Here is a 20,383-nt window from a genome sequence, read left to right on the forward strand (position 1 = left end):
CAATCTAAAATTGATATTTTGCCATTGATATAACCTTTAAAATTCCTAGATAGACGGATCATTCAATCTCAATAAGACTCTATTTGGGGTTACAATGCTTTTAGTAAAAAAGTATTTTTTAATGTTACAAGTACTTTTAAAGCGTTTGGTGAATATCATTCCATTAAATTTGAAATTGAGTATTCGGTGTTAAAAACACTGTCAACAAAAGTTCAAATTTGGTACTTTTAGAATAGCTTTTCCCGATTTAGAAATAAAATATTAAATTTTATCATTTTATCCTATATTATGAATTAAATAAAGAGATAAATACATTTTTAAATTTTTAAATTACACATTATTCAATACAATGAGTACTTATTCAACTATGTCTCAAAATAATATATTTAAAAGCAATTAAGTACTTAATAAGTACTTTTGTTAAAATCTCTATTAAAGAAGTGTTTTTCAATAAACTATCGCAATTCTAAACAAGCCCTAAGACAAAATTATGAAAGATAATGTAGACCAAAAAGTAAATGTTGAGCAATTAATTACCTCACACAATGCACATATTCTCCGTTGTGTTTGGATTTGTAGTTACAAAGTCACCATCAAGCTTGATATTTGTGTATAATTTCCCTTCCCGCGCGTTTCCCAAAAAATAGGAAAGTTGATGTTATTTACTGCTTGTTAGTAGTTGAAGTACTGGTGAGCCTTTGGCAAGAGTCTTGGTGTTTCCCCTCCCCCATTCCCTCTATCCCACATCGATTGTGAGTGGTGTGTGTGTACTATTTAAGGTCCTCAGTGTAGCCTGAAAGTCAGCATGCCTTTTGGGTTGGGCTGTGGGTTTCCCTTAGGTAGTGGGTGTGTGTGTGTGTGTTATTTGCGGTTGTTTGGATAAGTAGTTGAAGTACTGGAGAAGGGTGAGAGGAGGGATGGACTATATGGTACGAGAGAGAAGGTGTAAGTGAGAGGTTTAAGATTCGAGACCTCCTACTTATATATATATAAAAAAATTAAGGAACAGTTAGATTAGCTAGTAAAGTGGAAAGGGTTGGATTAGGTGGTAAGATGAAAGAGATTGTAAATAGGAAAATTTTGAAACTTAAAAAAAAAAAAAAACTTATGGGCTTGTTTGGCATTTAGGTGTTTTGGCGAGGAATTTCGAAAAACTCTTCAAAATTTTTAAAATATACATTTCAAAATACCTAAAAACACACAAAAATTTTTTCCTTCTTCCTTTCCCCTTCAACCTACTACCACCACTACCCGTGCCCGCTGTTGCCGTCATTGGGCGCTTCTCTATTTTTTATTTTCTTTCTTTTCTCTCTGTCCTTCTCTGTCCTTTTCCGTTTTTCCTTTCTTCTTCTTTTCCTATCCTCCTCCTTTCCCCTTCTCCTGCCACCCCATCTTCTCTCATCTCTTTTGACCTCTCTGGTCCGTGAGAGAGAGAGGAAGAGGGGGGAGGAGGGTGGGGGCTGGGTGAAGAAAAGAAGGTGTCGGGAAAGAGATGAAGGAGGTAAAGGGGGAGAAAAAATGAGGAGAAAGGGAAAGAAGGAGAAGGAGAGATAGGAATTGAGACAGAGGAAGGAAAAAAGGGAGGCGCTAGCAGAAGTGTCGCCCGACGACAGAAGTGGAGGCTGGCGGTGATTTGAACAGTTGTGAGAAGGAAGAAGATCAGAGGAAAGAAAAATAAAAGAAAAGAAAAAAAAGAAAGGAATAAAGCATTCACCATTGCCACTATTGCTCCAAATTATGATAAATTAAGCATCAATGATATCCTAATTTTACTAGTTATTATTGTTGTTATGAGTTTTGCTTAGGAGGGGCACTTTTTAGGAGTTTTTAACAAATAATTTTTTTTACAACTTTTATCTATAGGAATCTTTAAAAACATCCCACATTTTAAAAATGCACCTTAAAATATCCCAAAACACCATCAAATTTTGTCTCTTTGGCCTTTTTCCTTTTTCCTCTTCTCCTACCTCAATTCTCCAACATGTCCGCCAGTTAGCACGTGCACTGTCATCTACTCTAGTACCGACTCCACCCCCTCTCCCCCTCCCTTTTTTTTTTATTTCCCTCTCTGTTTTCCCTCCTCCTCTCTCCATCCCTCCACCTATTTCTTTCCCCTTTAACGTCCACCCCTCTCCTCTCACTTGGCCCCCCTTCCCTTCCATTACTTGATCCCTGTGACTTCTAGTCAAGCTACCAAATCTGGTCATCTTTTCCCTCTAGTCAAGCAATTAGATTCAATCGTGCGACCAAAGGTCGCGAGGGTGGGAAAGGGCGGCAAGGGAAGTGAGGGAAGGAAAGAAAGAGGAGCAAATGGAGAGAGAGAAAAAGAAGGGAAAAAAAAAAAGAGAGATGGGCAGTGGCGATTGAGGTAACGGCTATCAATAGCGGCAATAAGAATGGAGGGAGAAAGAAGAGCAAGTGTAGGAGGAAGGAGAAAGAGGAAAAAATGGAAAAAAAAAGAAAAAAAAGGAAAAGAAAAGAAAAAAAATAAAGTTTTTTAATTTTTTAAAACCCTAAATAGACAAAAAAATTTATAATTTCTAGAGTAAAGTACAATAAAATTTTATATAAATCCCAAAAAATACACCTTGTAAAAGACCCGTGGTTATTGATATTAGCGTAAGTTTCTCATGACCGTAGAGCATTTAACAATTTTAATTAATAGCTCATAAACTCAAATCAACCCATTAATAAAAGGAATAATTTCAAAAACCTCTCCTAAAGTTTTTGATAATCTCATTGATCTCCCCTGAGATTTGAAAAATTACACTGACCTCCTCTGACAAAATAAGGGGCCATTTGCTAACATCACCCAGTATAAAATTACTCATGTACCTCAACACATTATCTAAGATTAGAAACTAAAATATGAGAATTAAGTAATTATGGCACAAATCAACTAATTAATAGAATTATCTATTAACAAATATGAATAGTAATGTGAAAGACACAAAATAGTGTCATTTTGCCATACCAATTGGCACCCTTTTGTGATTGACATGACTTGATGTGACCACATTTCAATCGTACATAAGAAAGGCTCGAGTAGAACAAAAGAAGCACCAAGCAAAGAAATAGAACAATAAGTTTGTTTTTGAAGATTTTTCCCCTTGGTTTAGAAACTAAAGAGATGGCCTTTGTATCAAAATAATTTCGTCAAAGTAGCTAAGAAAAAAGATAGAAGAAAGACAAAATTGGATATTCTTTTCTATGCAAAATCACAAAAGGTATACCCTAAATCAAGTAAACAATCTCCTTAGCTCAATATGAAAAGTTATAATCTTAGTTGAAATCATGAAATTTTTCGAGATAATTATAATTGCAATGCGTCTTGGCCGATAATTGTTTGCAACTGATAATTATTTTTGCTGATACACGTTGACTGGAATGCATAAGGGGTATTTGTGAAACAAAATTTTCATCTCTCTCCTAAAAGTAATTTTATTAGTCATACTTTTTCAGAGATGAACTGATTTTGTTACAAAATCATAAACCTTAAGGGAGGTTAATGTAATTTTTCAAATCTCAGGAAAGATTAGTGAAATTGTCAGAAACCTCTGGGGAGATTTTTGAAATTATCCCTTTATAAATTAAAACTCAAAATAGTAAGGAGCTCTATTAACAATTTAACATTATACGAATTTATACATTGATAATAATTAGTGATTAAATCAAATTCTAATAAAGTACAGTTTATTAAAACGTCTATGTTGACCACGAACCTTAATGATCTTCCTTTTCCTTTTTTGGTTTTCAGCTGCTACTACCAGAAATAAACTGAACCTGTAGACGACTGAATTGAAAGGAGATAATACAAATAAAATTAACAACACAAATGCCATTCTTTAGCCGCAGGTGAACCAAAAGATGGCGACAGCGGTAGGATGGACGTGGAGTTGGAGACCGCCCACAACCACAGTTACAAGTCCCCGGTGGTCATCGCCTCTTTCTTTACCTCTACCAAGCTTCAGGTAACCCCTCCTTCCTCTCCCTACTTTTCTGCACAAGAAACTCCAGGCGGGTTCTAACTTCAATTGTTAATCCCTGTACCTTTTGGGGTGGGGATTTTATTCCACAGGGTGGTCCATGAAAGCAAGACTAGACCATTCAAAGTCTGCTGCGATTATTCCTGCTTCGAGGTAAGCTTTCCTTTGGTTTCCTACATTGGGATACATTGACTTGAAGTTTATGTTTTTTCTGTGTTCACTTTATAGATGGTTTGTCATTTGAAAAAAATGACGACTTTTCGAACTGTGTATTTAGGATTGTGGATACAAAGCAATGAGGTACAGAGCTGTTGAATTTTGAACTGTAAGAGCAAAATGAAAATGCTGTCCATATTGGCAATTGAAGTTCAAATAAATCTCGAAGGTTCTGAAACATCAATCTTGAGAATAGATGAAAGAGAGCTGAACTGAACTGAACAGAAAGACTGAACTGAACAGAAAGAATTCAATCATTTGCTAAAGCTTTTGCTGATTCTTAATAGAATTAGATCCTAACATTATGGGAGGAAGAAGATAAGCATCGCTTAATTGACTAAACTTTCTTGTTACGAATATCCTAAAAGAGTCTGTAACAAATTAAGATGCGAGATTGTTTGGTTTTCAAGTTTCATAAATTGCCCTTCATCTTTTTAGCTCTCCGAGTTTTGAATGCAACCAAGGGTGATTATCACATAGTAGAGTGCACGGATGTAATTCATTTAGTGCTTTATAAATTGCATCCTTGGTCAAGTGGAACCAAGAGGTTGAGATGTGAAGTGTTCTTCATCATCTGTTGGACCTTATGTACAAATATCAACACCTGTTTTTATGAGATTTTCTGATTCAGTTTCAACCACAGTGACAGTACATCTATATGTTTGCTAATCGATATGTAATATTTTCTTTCTATTTTGTCAAGATGTGCTTTGCTACTAAGCTTTGTAGAATCTTTACTGGACAATACGAAGGTCAAGAGTTGCTAAAATACCCTAATTTCTATTTCCTAAAATATGTGCTATTGCCAGCTAAAGGATGTCAGTTACCAACCTCCTGGAACAAAAGTCAACCTTCTAGATGGCGTGAGTTTCTCCCTCCGTGAAAAAAGGTGGAACCTTGTTTCTTACTTATCTTTGCATAATCAACTGCTGTATTTCTATTACTTTCAAACAGTTTTTCAGTGTTCCCCTCAAACTGGTAACATAAGCTACCTGAGTAAAACCAATTTATCTTCTTCTGTTAATTAATTGGTGCTTGTGGAATATATGTATTCAAATTGCATTCTTTTTCTTTCTTTTCAAATTTGATTTGAATTTCACTGATGGTAAATTTTTCCTTGCACCATGTTTTAGTGGACACATGCATCTGTTATGAAATGCTTCACATTTTATCTTTTTGTCATGGATTTCTGCAGTTTTGGTTTGATATTTGGACGGAGTGGTAGTGGAAAAACTACTCTCTTACAGGTGCTAACTCTGTTATTAGAATTTGTGCTGTACAATTAATACAGTTATGATTTGTCCCTCAAGTTAAACTTGCATCACTGATTTTTCTATGCACAGCTGATTGCAGGATTTAGTAAGCCCACGTCAGGCTCCATTCATGTCCAAAGATATGGTAATGATGGCTGCCCAAATAGGTCCCCTGAACTCTTAGATGCAAATAAAGTTGGGATTGTATTTCAATTTCCTGAGAGGTAATGAGATGCTGTTTAAATTTAAAATGAAAGTTCTATTGTTTTTATCTTTATGTGACACATAACTGATTTATTTGGTGTGATGAACTTGTGATTTTATGGGAGGTAGGGTGAATAGGGAAGGATTTATGATTGGCTTGACCTTATATCTTTCAACACTTTTTAAGTCTCTACCTTTCTTTCACGAGAATTTCTGAAGGGTTACATAGATTTTGGATAGGTTTGAGTGGTGTAGGATTGTTCATCAATCTAGAGAATGACTTTAGATTGAGCAAACTGGATATAACAATGTTATCTGGGAAATATTGTTGATAGGTGAAGTATTATGGTGTGCCATACTCCTGCCATCCAAGTGCTTCTTTTTCTCAATTTATGTTTGGAGAGAATGAAAACCAAGAGAAAATAGAAAGAAATTGCACACTTACAGCAAAAAAGAATATCGAACTAATGATATAGGTAAACAAATGTCCAACTTTAGAGCAGGCTGTCAGGCTATGAGTTTGCTGTTAGGGTATCTCACAGTTAGATATTATTGTTTGATATATGTAAATGACACTAAAAAAAAGTCTCTCCTCTAATATGCAAGTTTTCTTAACTGCACTAAGGAATTTGCAAAATAATACGCCATGTACTAGGTATTTTGTGGCAGAGAAGGTTTTTGATGAAGTCATCTTCGGGTGGGCAAGACAAAAAGGTGGCAGTCAGTTGAAAGAGCTTCTTGCATTAAGACTTCAAAAAGCTATTACTTCAGTATGTATTGTCATTGAATTAATTCATTCGCTGCCCTTCTAATTACCATTAGTTCTATAATTTATCTGTCTTGCAGAATATTTCTATTTTGTGCAGTTCCAAAATTTTTTCTTGTGGTTGTTGCAGGTTGGTCTAACTGGAATTGCTTTGGATCAAGATCCACAATCACTAAGTGGTGGTTACAAACGTCGTCTTGCTTTAGCAATTCAGTTAGTGAGAATCTGTATCTTCTGATGTTTTTTTCCTACTTTGACATTCATAATATGTCTGCACCAGCAAAATGGTACACATATTTACATGTCATTATTGCACTCTGGTGCTAATTTGACTGAAAAATTTTGTTTACTTCACTCAGGTACAAGCTCCAGATTTGTTGTTATTGGATGAGCCTCTTGCTGGTCTTGGTATGCGGATGCCCTATGCTAAATTGCTTGTAACTTGTTATGCTTCATGTTGCAAATTTCCTTTCTACCTTTCATGTTCTAAGTAAATATGATGAAAAACATGTCAGTAAAACAGTTATGTTAGATTTATTCTTACAAATGTGTAGCATGGGACACACTCAGAAAGTCCTACAGGATAGTTTAATTGTAACAGTAGCATATATTACAGTTATTTGTAGAGAAAGAAAAGGGATGTGCGTATGTGCAATTCACTTTGTTAGTCGATGGTATAGATTCATTCTTCTGTTGATCCTTTTGCCAATACAAATAAATGCTTGGATGGAGAGGAAGTAAGGTAACAATTGCATACAGATAGAATGAGATTTAAACATAAAAGGCAGATATAGTTCCTTTTTAAGATACCACTTTCTTTCCAGGAAATGATCGAGGATAGTGGGAGGTGGTAGGTATTCATGAGGATATACACCATTTCCAAGTTATTGGTTGACTGTTTAATTTTGTTTTCGGGATTATAATTTATTTCAAAGAATTGTGTTGTTATGTCTTGCTACTTCTTTGAGTCTTGAAAAATGAAGTGAGGGCATATCTGATTAGGTTATATTGTTGAATTATCTTGATCATTCCTCTTATTCTCCAAGTAACCACTCCTAGATCGCTGAATGTTTTCTGTGTTATGAAATTCAGATTGGAGAGCTCGTGCAGATGTCGTGAAACTTCTAAAGAATCTAAAGAAGGAATTAACTATACTTGTCGTCAGCCATGACCTTAAGTAAGGTCTTTTTTTCTTTTTAATTTTTCCAATAATTTCTTGTCTTGGAATATATATATATTTTTAAATAGAGATTTTGCTTTCTTTGATTAATTTTTCTTGATTAGCTGTTAACAACTTTGCTGCATTATGTATTTGCTTCACTTATGGACGGAGGACTTCAGTTCCCTATTGTGCACGTGGCTATCACCTGTATTTCTATGGAAAAAATGAAAATTTTAAACTGTTGTTATCTTAGTCAGAAAGTAGGTCTACAGAGGAGAAGTGTACTCGTGTTTGAATTGCATTGAGTTAGTACTTTTGTTCCATGTAGCTGTGTTCAAATTCCATTGAGTTTGTACACTTGTTCCATGTTGATGTTGTAAAGTAATTTAGTTTCCATGGGACATTACCAAGGTCATATGTTCTGCTCATGGGTGAGTTGAAATGTACTCAGCATCAACCAAGTGAATTTACTGAGAGTATAGATTTATATTGGTAGGAGTTTTGGGTGGAATTTTGCCAGGCATAATTCTTTGTCTTGCTTTCCTTTTTCTGAAGTATAGTGTCCAATTTCCTATGATTGAAAATTGTCAATCATACAAAGTTTCTCCTCAATGACTCTTCATGTAGTATGAAAGGTAGTGTCTCCATATGTTCTTTCATTTTTCAGCATATCTTGTCGACCTATATCATCCTTTTCACTTCCTTTTTAAACTATTATATAGGTAGAACTGTCTCTTATACTGATACCAGTTATGGGATATAAAATTTTGGATCAAGGGTGTATTAGGTTTTTGATGGGGCTGAGCTACCATGTTTTTATTCAGAAATGTGAATTTATTTGTAGAGAGTTGTCATGCCTAGTGGATCAATCATGGAGGATGGAGATGGGTGGAATACTTAAAGGCGAGCCACTTCCAGTTTAACAGATGCAATAAATCTTTGCCTACTTGAGCTATGCAAGATGTAAATACATGAGGTATGGCAACAGAGTATTGTAAACTAATTGAGTTGTTTATGTTGCTGAAGTTCAATGATCATGTTTATTCAAAAAGATTTAAACACAATTAACTAAAGTACATTCACTTCCTGTTCCTTCCTGCACCCCCCCCACAAAAAAAAAAACAGATGGCAAAATCCTTTGTGAAATGCCATGTCACTCGTACAAAGATAAGCTCATATTTCTCTGGTGCACAATTGTGGTAGTATAATGCAACCCCATTGGATACCTGCAAAACTTTGGAGTTTGCAGTTCTGCAATTCATCATATAAAGAGCCACCATTTTGACAAATGCTTTTGAAATTTAGTACAATAGCAGTACATTCCATTAACTTTTGCTTTGGTATCACATGCAGAGAGATACGAAGAACCCCTCTTTATTCTCGCTCTTCATCGAGTTCAAGCACTACCACTCATTGCTAATGACATACTAATCACCAGCTCACAGTGACGAATCACGATACTTGATAGATGAACAGTGAATACAAGAGTTGGATTGATGTTTCATACTAGGGTGAATATGTTTGTTCTTTGTTAAATGTAGTCAGCATCAGTTTTGATCCAGTGCTTCCAAATTAACCGTTATAGTACCAGTGTCAATCCCTTTAGAAGATGGCACAGATTTGGAGGTCTCCTTCTTCAAAGTGATCTTCTTAGAAGACCTTTATTTTCCTGTGTCATCCCCATAATGCATGCCCGACTTGCCAGAGAGTTTCTTGATTTTGTTTTGTCCAGTGCTTTACATATATATGATTAGCATTCTTCAGAACAATCTAATTATGTCTTCCATTTTATCTGGATGAATAGTTGAAATTGAACATCTAATTATGTCGACTGAAAACTGTTTTGTCAATTTGCACTAAACATGATAAAACATCTGGGCAGTGCAAAAGTGAACAAAAGTGATTTTATTCAACATAAGTAAAATGCTTATCACCAATTTCTTTGGATTTCTAAGATTCACAGCAGATGAGAAAGATCGTTATGCCTTTATACTTAGTGAATTTTAAACTTTTGAAGTGTAGATGGGACTCATGTGACTGCAAGCTGAAGTATAGCCTCCATCAATCACAAGATTGTGGGCTGTTATGAATCCAGATTCATCGCTAGCTAAGAACAATGCTGCTTTTGCGACATCTTCCATACTTCCGCCTCTGCCTCTCAGGAGACTTCCCCTCTCACCCACAATCTTTGTTACGTCCTCAGCCTGTAGATCATCCCTCCCAAGGCATGTTCTGTAGGCACTCAAGAGCATCTCTGAGGCTACACCATGAGGTGAAATGCAATTCACACGAATCCCATATACTCCCAACTCACAAGCAGTAGTCTTGGCCAGTCCAAGAATTGCATTTTTTGATGCTGTGTAGGCATGTGAGGCAAGGCCTCCCATGATGGCTGCCGAGCTTGATGAACAGATAATGCTGCCTCCATTTTTACCTGCGATCATTGCTCTCGAAGCATGCTTAATGCCGTGTATAATGCCAAACAGATTGATGGAGAGGAGGGCTCTCACATCCTCCATGTTAAGACTGGAGATGCTCCCTCCAGGGCCACTGACGCCGGCATTGTTAAACATGATGTCTAGTTTGCCTTTCCATGCCAACGCAAATTCTACTGCTGATTCAACATCTTCTTCTTTAGATACATCACAATGTATGTAGCGCCCTCCAATTGAATCAGCTAATTTTGATCCTAATTCGTCTAGTATATCAGCAATAACAACGTAGGCTCCATTCTTGGCAAATAGCTTTGCTGTTGCACCTCCAATTCCTCTTGCACTACCTGTTATGAGTGCAACTTTGCCCTCAAGCCTGGACCAGAAAAAGGAGAAAGAAAAGTGAAAAACATAACTAGGAAGATCAATTACTAGGAAATATTAGCACAAGGTTTATGTATTGACTAACCTCTTTGATGGACTCTGTCGATCTTCTGCGCAAGGATCCATTTCATTATGAAGAATGTCAAGAGAGCAAAGGCACTAGCTGCATATATAGGGGCCTATGTTTGTTTTCTCTCTTCACACGTGTATATTTTAAGAAGCAGCTCTCTTTAGGCTTTTATGTTTGTTTTCTCTCTTCACAACTTTTCTCATGTAAAACTACTTTGTAACTAAAAAGAATCTGTCTCCTAAAGTGGAGTTGAAAACTCTTGACAGGAGATAATCCCAATTTACAAGGGAGAGGCAAAGAATGCCCGTCATCTTCTAAGTTTTTTTATGGCTAATGAGTTGAAGAGAATTCTCTAATTTGCTTTGCCTCGAAGGGCAACTTTCAGCCCAATAATTCTGTTAAAAGAGAAACGAAACTCAACCTAAAACAAGAAATCTCCCTAATAATTGAAAACAACAATTGCTAAAATTTTAAATGTATTATGGACATCATGTCCTTGGAGAATCAGATTTCAGAAAGAGCTCTTCCATTTTCATTGACGACATGGATTGTGATCTTCCATAATTAGATGGGGAGGAAAATCAATTTTAAAAATCTAACCAGGATGGTTTTCACGATAAATAAAACTACAGATATGGTAATGGTATTAGCTTTGTGAACTTTCCATTTTTCAAGGTATAACAGCTTTTGCTTATTCTGATCAACCTGAACATTAAGTAGATTTTTGGAAACAAAATCAATAAAAAAGGTACATGTTTCCTCAAACCATGACCATTGCCAATGCAACAGTGACTACATTGTAACTGAAATCTACACCTGAAAAAAAAAAAAAAATGTATGTATAACTTCAGCTTAAAAGAAGCAGCAGTCCTTCCACCCAACGAGCTAGAATGCTGATGCAGCCCATTCAAATAAAATACTGAAACTGATGTTAGGAAAGACATCTAGACAATGACCTAACAACTCCAGTGTCCAAGGAATTCGAGTAGGACAATGTGCCAGCTCTTCAAACGATCCCCGTTAATATGTCCCCTTTACAAGTTAAATGGACATAGCTATATCATCCAGGATAGTACAACAGAGCTTTTAGTGGATGAGTTTCTGGCTTAACACTTCACAGCAAACTTCCATTTGCATTTGAAGGTGTCAAGTCCATCAAGTGAAATCAATTAAGTCACATAATTCTTGTTGAGGCACTTTATTAGCCAATAGCTCCAACAGCATGAATGGCAAGTATCAGAGGTATTTTAGTAGCTGAAGCATCAACGGCCATGAAGGCAAGCTTTTGAGTGCAGGTAAGCACTTCAATTTACAGGTCTTTGTCTTCAACCTCTTGAAGCTATGGTGGTCAGCACCAAATTAAACTGATGAAGAGGAACCAAGAAGTATTTCTTATTTGAAAAACAATCATTCATCAGCCAGTGATCTACAAGAGAAGAAAAGGCATGTTAGGAACAACTAAAGCATATTGGGCAGGGTAATTTACAGGTAGAAAAACTCAAAAAAGCGGTTTTTCCTTTACAGTAATATGCTTTGATGGGCATTTCTGAGCAACCAAACACAAAAAATGCTTGTGTCAAGACCAAACTTTATATACGTTATGGATCATCAACCACAAGAAATTTAAAATTCATGAACTTATATGGAAAGAAGCTCTAATTCAAAGAAAACATATCTTGAAAGTTGTAGGTAGTTGTCAGCAGCAATATTTATGATGTCCAGCAGAAGAATCAAGTTAGTCCAATCACAATATGTAGCATAAATATGATCCGTACTTTCATTGCAGAGTTGGGAAATTCATATCACAATTGTTTCTCTTAGTGACTATCTGTCACAAATTAAATGAAAATTGGAAGTTTTTCTTAGTTCTTTCGCATCATTAGGAAGTGGTGTATCTGGGAAATTAAGACCTCATTACTCTTCAGAAGTGGGAGTAAAGGTTGAGTTTTTCTCCAATAAGATACTAAATGTGCCCTTTTAGCCAAAGTGGGGTAGACCCTTTTACAAAATGGTAAAGCCCACCAATTTTAGGTTTTCCAAAGGAAACCTTTACACTGCAAATACACCATATAATTGAAGCATAAGAAATCCTCACCTAGAAAGAATTTTCGTAACGAAAACGGACTTTTGCACAAGAAAAAATTTTACGACCTATGCTCTGTTTTTCTGAAAATGAAGGAGCTCCTTTTGATGCAGACACGTTCTATACTTTTGATCTGGAACCATCAAATGATTCTATCAAACCAAGACCTTTATTTTCTTTACCCATACATAGCTGCAAAAGGCAAGTAGTATACAAAGCAAGAGCAGAAGGACCAAGCTTCAGACGGTAGATATAGATATAAAGAAAGAGATCCACAAAACGTTTAAAAGAGTCAACTTGACCTAGAAATCAAGTAACTCAATTTCCAAAGTTCCTGTTGGTAGCAAATTCTACAAAACCCAATCCGTGAGAAAAGCAACCGTAATATGGCATGACTAACTCCTTCGATCATCAGCTTCTCATTATTTTGATACATATTGTTACCTCACGAGTTAGTAATTTGACATGCAAATGTAGGAAAGAGCAAAAATTCAGAAGTAGCTTCCAAGAAAGATGTATAACCTTCTCAATCTGAGAGAAAAGCACAAGTAACACCATCGTTAACGAGCTTGTTAACAGCATCCCTGAACTTATAATAATCCTCAACTGTGTTATACACTTGATGGGAAATCCTTGCATACCCTGTTATAGGACTATCCTCCCCTTTTTCTGGTTCTCTATGGTATATTGGCACTTCAACTTTAAAACAATCCCTTAAATAAGCCCTCAACTTCAAGCCATCAGAGTGACTAAAAATCCCCAAACAAGCAGGCAATCCCACCATAGCCATGCTGGAACACATATGTGGAGGCACACCTAGATGCGTCCCCCACGCCTTAGCCAACATAATTGCCATTTCCACAACCTTCTCGTGATTCCTCTTCTTAATTCCATCAATCCCACCATCAAACCTATTCACAAAGTCCATCACCTCTGGAACTACCAACTGAGCACTATAGTCCCTGGTACCGATCCAAGAACTCTCGATCGCCAATCCATTCCCGTATTCATGTGAAACAACAGGATGATGCAATTGATTCAAAATATCCGATTTTTTACAGTACAAAAACGCCACAGCTGGCGGGCAAAAAAACCACTTATGCAGATTACTAGTGTAGTAATCAGCCCCAATATCTTTCACATCAATATCCACACACCCAATGGAGTGTGCCCCATCAACAAATATCTGATCCACATCTTCCTCTCTACACATCTTAACCAATTCTTTGACAGGAATAACAACGCTAGGCATTGAAGTAATATGATCAATCAAAGCTAGCCTGATTTTCCTACCATTCATCCTCCCCAATTCAAGGGCCTTTCTGAATTCTTGAATAATTTCTTCATCCGAATTCACGGGGAACGGAAGCTTCACCTCAATAATTTGGCCGCCGGCGCGGGCAACATAGGCCTGGAGGGATTTCTTGACGGCCCCATAAGCATAGTGGAGAATGATTGCCGCGTCGCCGGGCTGAAACTGGGAGGACAAAAAGGACCAGGTAACATGCTGCAGGACAATGGCTGCGGCCGTGGTGGCGTTATCGACGATGGAGATTTCCTCCACGTGGTCGGCGTTGATGAGGTCCCGGATGATTAAACGGGCTTTTAAGATGGAGGGCTTGAGGGTGTTGAAGTAGAAATCATCGGGTTGTTGAAGCCATTTGAGCTGCCAATCTTGCTGGGCGGAGATTACGGAGGATGGGCAGGAACCGAAGCTGCCGTTGTTGATGCGGGCTATTGCGGGGTCGTGGTGGGCGAATTCGAATTGAATGTCAGGTGGGGTGGTGGTGGAGCCGTTGGGAATGTGGTGGTCGTCGGAGGCCATGGCAGGAGGAGAGTTAAGATGGAGGAAGATGGAATGGGCGAGGTGTCATATTCTTGGAGAGGTTTTAGTGCTCAGAGAGGGTGGAGCTGCCCATCAGGTCAGAGCAAGCCTCTGTGTGTGTGTGTGTGAGAGAGAGAGAGAGAGAGAGAGGGAGTCTGTTTGTGAAAATGTTCACTCAAGGTGTTAATTAAATATTGCTTCATGACAGATGATGATGTTGCTTATCAGAAAATTTGTTTTGATGATTAGTGATGAGTCATCCACTAAGGAAGGAAGAAATCAAGCAATTGATCTTGGCCATTCCTTAAATTTCTTTCGGTGTCTTGATGCCATTGAGTGGTTCCTGGTGTGATTGGGGTATGGTTTTTTTATCAAACACTAAATCAGTTTTCAGTCCGTTTGAACTGCAGAAATGGTTCAATTTCACAGCCATTTTGTGGAAAGTAGATGTTTATACTGTACGAGGAATTACCTATAAGTCGCAATTTTGTCATTTATTTTATAATTAATTTTCTCCTATTATATTATCAAGTGTGTATTAATCGACGGATTCTACTCACTTTTGAAAATTTGTATTTATTGCATGGAGTTGAAATAAAATATGGTAAAAGGGCACAAATTCTTCGCTACATCTGCTAATTTATGCAATTGCTGGCCATATATCCTTGTTGAACAGGAGGTGCGCAGAATTAATTCCTGTGACAACAAGTAAAGGCGTTGTGTAGCAGTCAATAAGGTGGAGACTACTTCAATTCTGTTTCCTTATCCAATGGAAAATATGCGGCAGAGGCAGACGTGGAGTCAAATTAGAACACTTCCTTTTTCTTCTTTCGATAGTTTCCAAAGAGAATGGAGATCAACAAAAATTAGGACTCTTTTCCTTTGCTTTTAGGGGAGCGGGGTAGCCGTATAGGAGTAGGGAATTAGGTAGGGAATAGAGAGGAGAAGAATAGCAGACCATCTTGATTACTCTTTCGCTTCTGACTTTTTCGTATTATTCATTGTTCTTTCAATTATTCATTCGGATTGATCATCTCAATCGAGTGATGATGTATGCAACAATTAATTCTACAGTTATGCGTGAAATTTTCTCCATAGAGATGAACTAAATATCTTTTTTTAGTCAAGAAACAACGGAGGCTTTAGTTCATCTAAAAATTGTGAGATCGAATTAATTTTATTTATTCCTCTTATTTACTGATATTTGTATATTCTCTGATTATAATGCTTATACTTGTTTTATTAATTGAGTATACTGAACCCAAACGTTGAATTAATTAGCAACCTAAATGTCAATTAGAGCGTTAAATTCGTAATTGTTTAATTACTCTAAAATAGTGGCAACTGACATGATTGGATTTGTATCAGGGGAATACGCAAGCGAATCTAAAATAACCCTGGTAGCGTATTATTTGGTTAGAATAAGACTCCTCTAATATGTAAGGTAATTGGAAAATTAAATCTTACGGGCATACTTTGGATTATTTCTCGATTAGAATAATGATTAACGGGTGTGCCTTAGTCACTGACATAGTAAGGAGGAGTTGACTGTCATTCGCTTGTTTGGCAGTTATAACTTATTTATTAGTTAATAATTGAAATTACTTTTGCATCGATGATCAATTAGGTGAACCATTGCCTAAATTATTTCTTGGTTAGAGTTTAGTCATTATTAATTTGATTTTAATAGTTTGTCATTTAATTCTTAGTCGGTTATCTATTTTTTATTCGAACCGTTTAATTATTACCACTGCTATAAAAAAACCCTCATTGTCAATTTAAATTTCAAAAGAGACAAATATCCCCAATCCCTATGGATTCGAGCTTACTTATCACTATCTACAAAAATTATATTTTATTTGAACAATATTTATTATTACACAGGTTCGACAACCTGCCAATTACTCTCTAAGACTAATTAGAACAATTGTAGTAGTAGTATTATGATTTCATCTTAAGTAGTAAAAAGAAGAAGAAAATTCACAAAGAAAGCTAATCGAGGTGATGTTTCTTGAATTTTGACCATTAATGCTTGATATGTGTTTTCTCGATATCTTGACAATAGGAGGATAGAGTGATAGCATTATCAGGAATTGATGTTTGTTTGGTATTCTCATGTTTGAGAACAAGCATAGTCTAGGTGTGGGGGAAATTGATAAGTCACAATTTTGTCATTTATTTTATAATTAATTCCCTCCTATTATATTATCAAGTGTGCATTAATCGGCAGATTCTACTCACTTTTGAAAATTTGTATTTATTGCAGGGAGTTGGAATAAAATATGGTAAAAGGGTACAAATTCCTCACTACATCTACTAATTGATGCAATTGCTAGCCATATATCCTCGGTGAACAGGAGGTGCGCATAATTAATTCCTGTGACAAAAAGTAAAAGCGTTGTGTAGCAGTCAACAAGGTGGAGACTACTTCAATTCTGTTTCCTTATCCAGTGGAAAATATGTGACAGACGTGGAGTCAAATTAGGACGCTTCCTTTTTCTTCTTTTGGTAGTTTCCAAAGAGAACGGAGATCAACAAAAACTAGGACTCTTTTTCTTTGCTTTTGGGGGGCAACGGATCCTCTGTACCACAACCCTGTCTCACACCCTATCCCACCCCTTCTAAACTTGCCAAGTGTCCTTTTATTAACCCAATCCTGAAACAACCCAACTCGAACCATGTTTATTTAATTAACCGATTAATCGGGCTGAGAAGCTTAATCTCTATAACCAAAATCAATTAAAATAAAAACCCAAAAAACAAAATTAGAGATTAAACAAGGCACAAAAAAAAAACCCCACAAGGCCACGAAATCGGTATCCCATCAGATTTCACTCCTCCTCAAAAGTTTCATCACAAAATTCGGGCAGGAGGCCACGATTCTGGTTTCCCATCAGATTGGTATCCTTCTCAAAACCAGAATCGCAACGCAGCAGGGCTGTCCGAGTTCATCATCTTCACCATTCATCTTCAAAAGCTTCATCGCAACGCATCCCTCCAGAGATTAACACTTTTGTGGTCTGAGAACTAAAGCCTTTTCTCCTAAACTAAAGCTAGTCTTCAACGGAGCAAGGTACGTAGGTGAATTTTCCTTCAAATAAGTACTCTTCATATGCAACGAATTGCGTTATTCATGTAAACATCAGCACAAGCCTCTGAAGTCAACCTGAAGCCTCTGAACTTAAAGAATTTATGCAAAAGGGATTGCTGGGCTCCTTCAAATACTTACTCTTTGATGATTTTCGTTAAGTTTTAGGATTTATTTTTCTGGGTCTCTGTTGATTGAAGATCTATTTGCTTAAGATGTTTTTGTTCACAAATTTTTGTGCTTTTTGTGTTTGTATTGTACCTGTTGATGTGTCTTTGAAAGGAGAAAATATCTATCCAGGCTTTTAACTATTACAAAAACAATGAAGAGTTTGGTTAATAAGAAGAATATTAAATATAGAATCACCAAAGTGGTATGAAAAGCAACATGGTAGGGAAAAGCAACACGCTGGGTTTGATATTGACTCCCTAGACCTCAGAGTTCTAAATGGTATTAGTTGCGAACTTGCTCCCTTTTTTAGCTGATATTACCACTATCAAAATTACTTTGACCGTGTAACATAGGATTAATACAAATGTCAGTATGTTCTGTACTGAAGTAAATTTGTCCTTTACTTTTTGGTTAAATTTGTCAGTTGTTTGGGAAGAGCTTCGAAGCTTCATCCGTGAATATTTCGTCAAAACTGAATGGTGAAGATGATGAACTCGGACAGCCCTGCTGCGTTGCGATGAAGGTTTTGAGAAGGATACCAATCTGATGGGAAACCAGAATCGTGGCCTGCTGCGTTGAATTGCACTTTGTTGTCCTGCCCGAATTTTGTGATGAACCTTTTGAGGAGGAGTGAAATCTGATGGGAAACCGATTTCGTGGCCTTGTGGTGTTTTTTTTTTGTGCCTTGTTTAATCTCTAATTTTGTTTTTTGGGTTTTTATTTTAATTGATTTTGGTTATAGAGATTAAGCTTCTCAGCCCGATTAATCGGTTAATTAAATAAACATGGTTCGAGTTGGGTTGTTTCAGGATTGAGTTAATAAAAGGAGTTGGGTTGTTTCAGGATTGGGTTAATAAAAGGACACTTGGCAAGTTTAGGAGGGGTGGGATAGGGTGTGAGACAGGGTTGTGGTACAGAGGATCCGTTGCGCTTTTGGGGGAGGGGGTAGCCGTATAGGAGTAGGGAATTAGGTAGGGAATAGAGAGGAGAAGAATAGAAGACCATCTTGATTACTCTTTAGCTTTTGATTTTTTCGTATTATACATTGTTCTTTCAATTATTCATTCGGATTGATCATCTCAATCGAGATATGATGTATGTAACAATTAATTTTACAGTTGTGCGTGGGATTTTCTCCATACAGATGAATTAAATCTCTTTTTCTAGGTAAGGAACAATAAAGGTTTTAGTTTGTCTAAAAATTGTGAGATCGAATTAATTTTATTTATTCCTCTTATTTACTGGTATTTGCATATTCTCTGATTGTAGTGCTTATACTTGTTTTATTAATTGAGTATCCTGGACCAAACGTTGAATTAATTTAGCAACCTAAATGTCAATTAGAGCGTTAAATTCATAATTGTTTAATTGCTCTAAAATAGTGGCAACTGACATGATTGAATTTGTGTCAGAGGAATATGCAAGTTAATCTAAAATAACCCTGGTAGCGTGTTATTTGGTTAGAATAGGGCTCTTCTAATATGTAAGGTAATTGAAAAATTAAATCTTACGGGCGTACCTAAAATTATTTCTCGATTAGAGTAGTGATTAACGGGCTTGCCTTAATCACTAAGGAAGAGTTGACTATCATCGCTTGTTTGGCAGTTATAATTTATTTATTAGTTAATAATTGAAATTACTTTTGCATCGATGATCAATTAGATGAACTAATTATTTCTTGGTTAGAGTTTAGTCATTATTAATTTGATTTTAATAGTTTGTCATTTAATTCTTAGTCGATTATCTATTTTTTATTCTAACCGTTTAATTATTACCACTGCTATAAAAAACCCATATTGTCAATTTGAATTTCAAAAGAGACAAATATCCCCAATCCCTGTGGATTCGAGTCTACTTATCACTATCTACAGAAATTATATTTTGTTTGAGCATTATTTATTATTGCACAGGCTCGACAACCTGTCAATTACTCTCTGAGACTAATTAGAACAATTGTAGTAGTAGTATTATGATTTCATCTTAAGCAGCAAAAAGAAGAAGAAAATTCACATAGAAAGCTAATCGAGGTGATGTTTCTTGGATTTTGACCATTGATACTTGATATATTTTTTCTCGGTATCTTGACAATAAGAGGATAGAGTGATAGCCATTATCAAGAATTGATGTTTGTTTGCTATTCTCATGCTTGAGAACAAACATGGTATACGTGTGGGGGGAATTGATAAGTCGCAATTTTGTCATTTATTTTATAATTAATTTCCTCCTACTATATTATCAAGTGTGCATTAATCAACGGATTTTACTTACTTTTGAAAATTTATATTTATTGCAGGGAGTTGGAATAAAATATGATAAAAGGGCGCAAATTTCTCGCTACATCTGCTAATTGATACAATTGCTGGCCATATATACTCGGTGAACAGGAGGTGCGCAGAATTAATTCCTGTGACAACAAGTAAAGGCGTTGTGTAGCAGTTAACAAGGTGGAGACTACTTCAATTCTATTTCCTTATCCAGTGGAAAAGATACGGCAGACGCGGAGTCAAATTAGAACACTTCCTTTTTCTTCTTTTGATAGTTTTCAAAGAGAACAGAAATCAACAAAAACTATGACTCCTTTCCTTTGCTTTTTGGGAGAGGGGGGTAGCCGTATAGGAGTAGGGAATTAGGTAGGGAATAGAGAGGAGAAGAATAGAAGACCATCTTGATTATTCTGTAGCTTTTGACTTTTTAGTATTATTCATTGCTCTTTCAATTATTCATTCGGATTGAGTTATGATGT

The 20,383-nt window shown here is 36.3% G+C and overlaps 3 protein-coding genes across 6 annotated transcripts; 1 reads left to right on the forward strand and 2 right to left on the reverse strand.

The window, feature by feature from the left end:
• Positions 1-3,814: 3,814 nt before the first annotated feature.
• On the forward strand, positions 3,815-9,304 carry LOC113761122 (ABC transporter I family member 11, chloroplastic). Of its 2 annotated transcripts, XM_027303971.1 has the most exons (11): positions 3,815-3,971; positions 4,079-4,139; positions 5,012-5,091; positions 5,398-5,449; positions 5,546-5,679; positions 6,315-6,429; positions 6,556-6,642; positions 6,785-6,833; positions 7,518-7,602; positions 8,432-8,563; positions 8,941-9,304. In XM_027303971.1, exons 1-10 carry the CDS (start codon positions 3,868-3,870, stop codon positions 8,508-8,510), a joined length of 846 nt encoding a protein of 281 aa, XP_027159772.1. In that variant the 5' UTR covers positions 3,815-3,867; the 3' UTR covers positions 8,511-8,563; positions 8,941-9,304. The 2 variants fall into 2 exon arrangements, with proteins under 2 accessions (XP_027159772.1, XP_027159775.1); XM_027303974.1 differs by lacking the exon at positions 8,941-9,304 and having other exon boundaries at positions 6,556-6,638; positions 8,432-8,517.
• Positions 9,305-9,429: 125 nt separating this feature from the next.
• Positions 9,430-10,457, reverse strand: LOC113760297 (short-chain dehydrogenase reductase ATA1-like; the record flags this gene model as incomplete). Its single annotated transcript, XM_027302852.1, has 1 exon — positions 9,430-10,457. A coding segment is annotated over one exon (867 nt), but the record flags the coding sequence as incomplete, so codon positions are not given.
• A 737-nt stretch (positions 10,458-11,194) lies between these two features.
• On the reverse strand, positions 11,195-14,518 carry LOC113763754 (probable L-cysteine desulfhydrase, chloroplastic). 3 transcript variants are annotated; one of them, XR_003467391.1, is made up of 2 exons: positions 12,569-14,518; positions 11,195-11,899 (listed from the first exon to the last, which is right to left on the reverse strand). XR_003467391.1 is itself a non-coding variant. In XM_027307670.1 (2 exons), exon 1 carries the CDS (start codon positions 14,379-14,381, stop codon positions 13,083-13,085), a length of 1,299 nt encoding a protein of 432 aa, XP_027163471.1. In that variant the 5' UTR covers positions 14,382-14,518; the 3' UTR covers positions 11,195-11,899; positions 13,079-13,082. The 3 variants fall into 3 exon arrangements, 2 of the variants coding, with proteins under 2 accessions (XP_027163471.1, XP_027163472.1); XM_027307670.1 differs by having other exon boundaries at positions 13,079-14,518; XM_027307671.1 differs by lacking the exon at positions 11,195-11,899 and having other exon boundaries at positions 12,368-12,689; positions 13,079-14,518.
• Between the last annotated feature and the right edge of the window lie 5,865 nt (positions 14,519-20,383).

The sequence above is a fragment of the Coffea eugenioides genome, chromosome 2 (assembly GCF_003713205.1).
Source record: "Coffea eugenioides isolate CCC68of chromosome 2, Ceug_1.0, whole genome shotgun sequence".
NCBI lineage: Eukaryota > Viridiplantae > Streptophyta > Magnoliopsida > Gentianales > Rubiaceae > Coffea > Coffea eugenioides.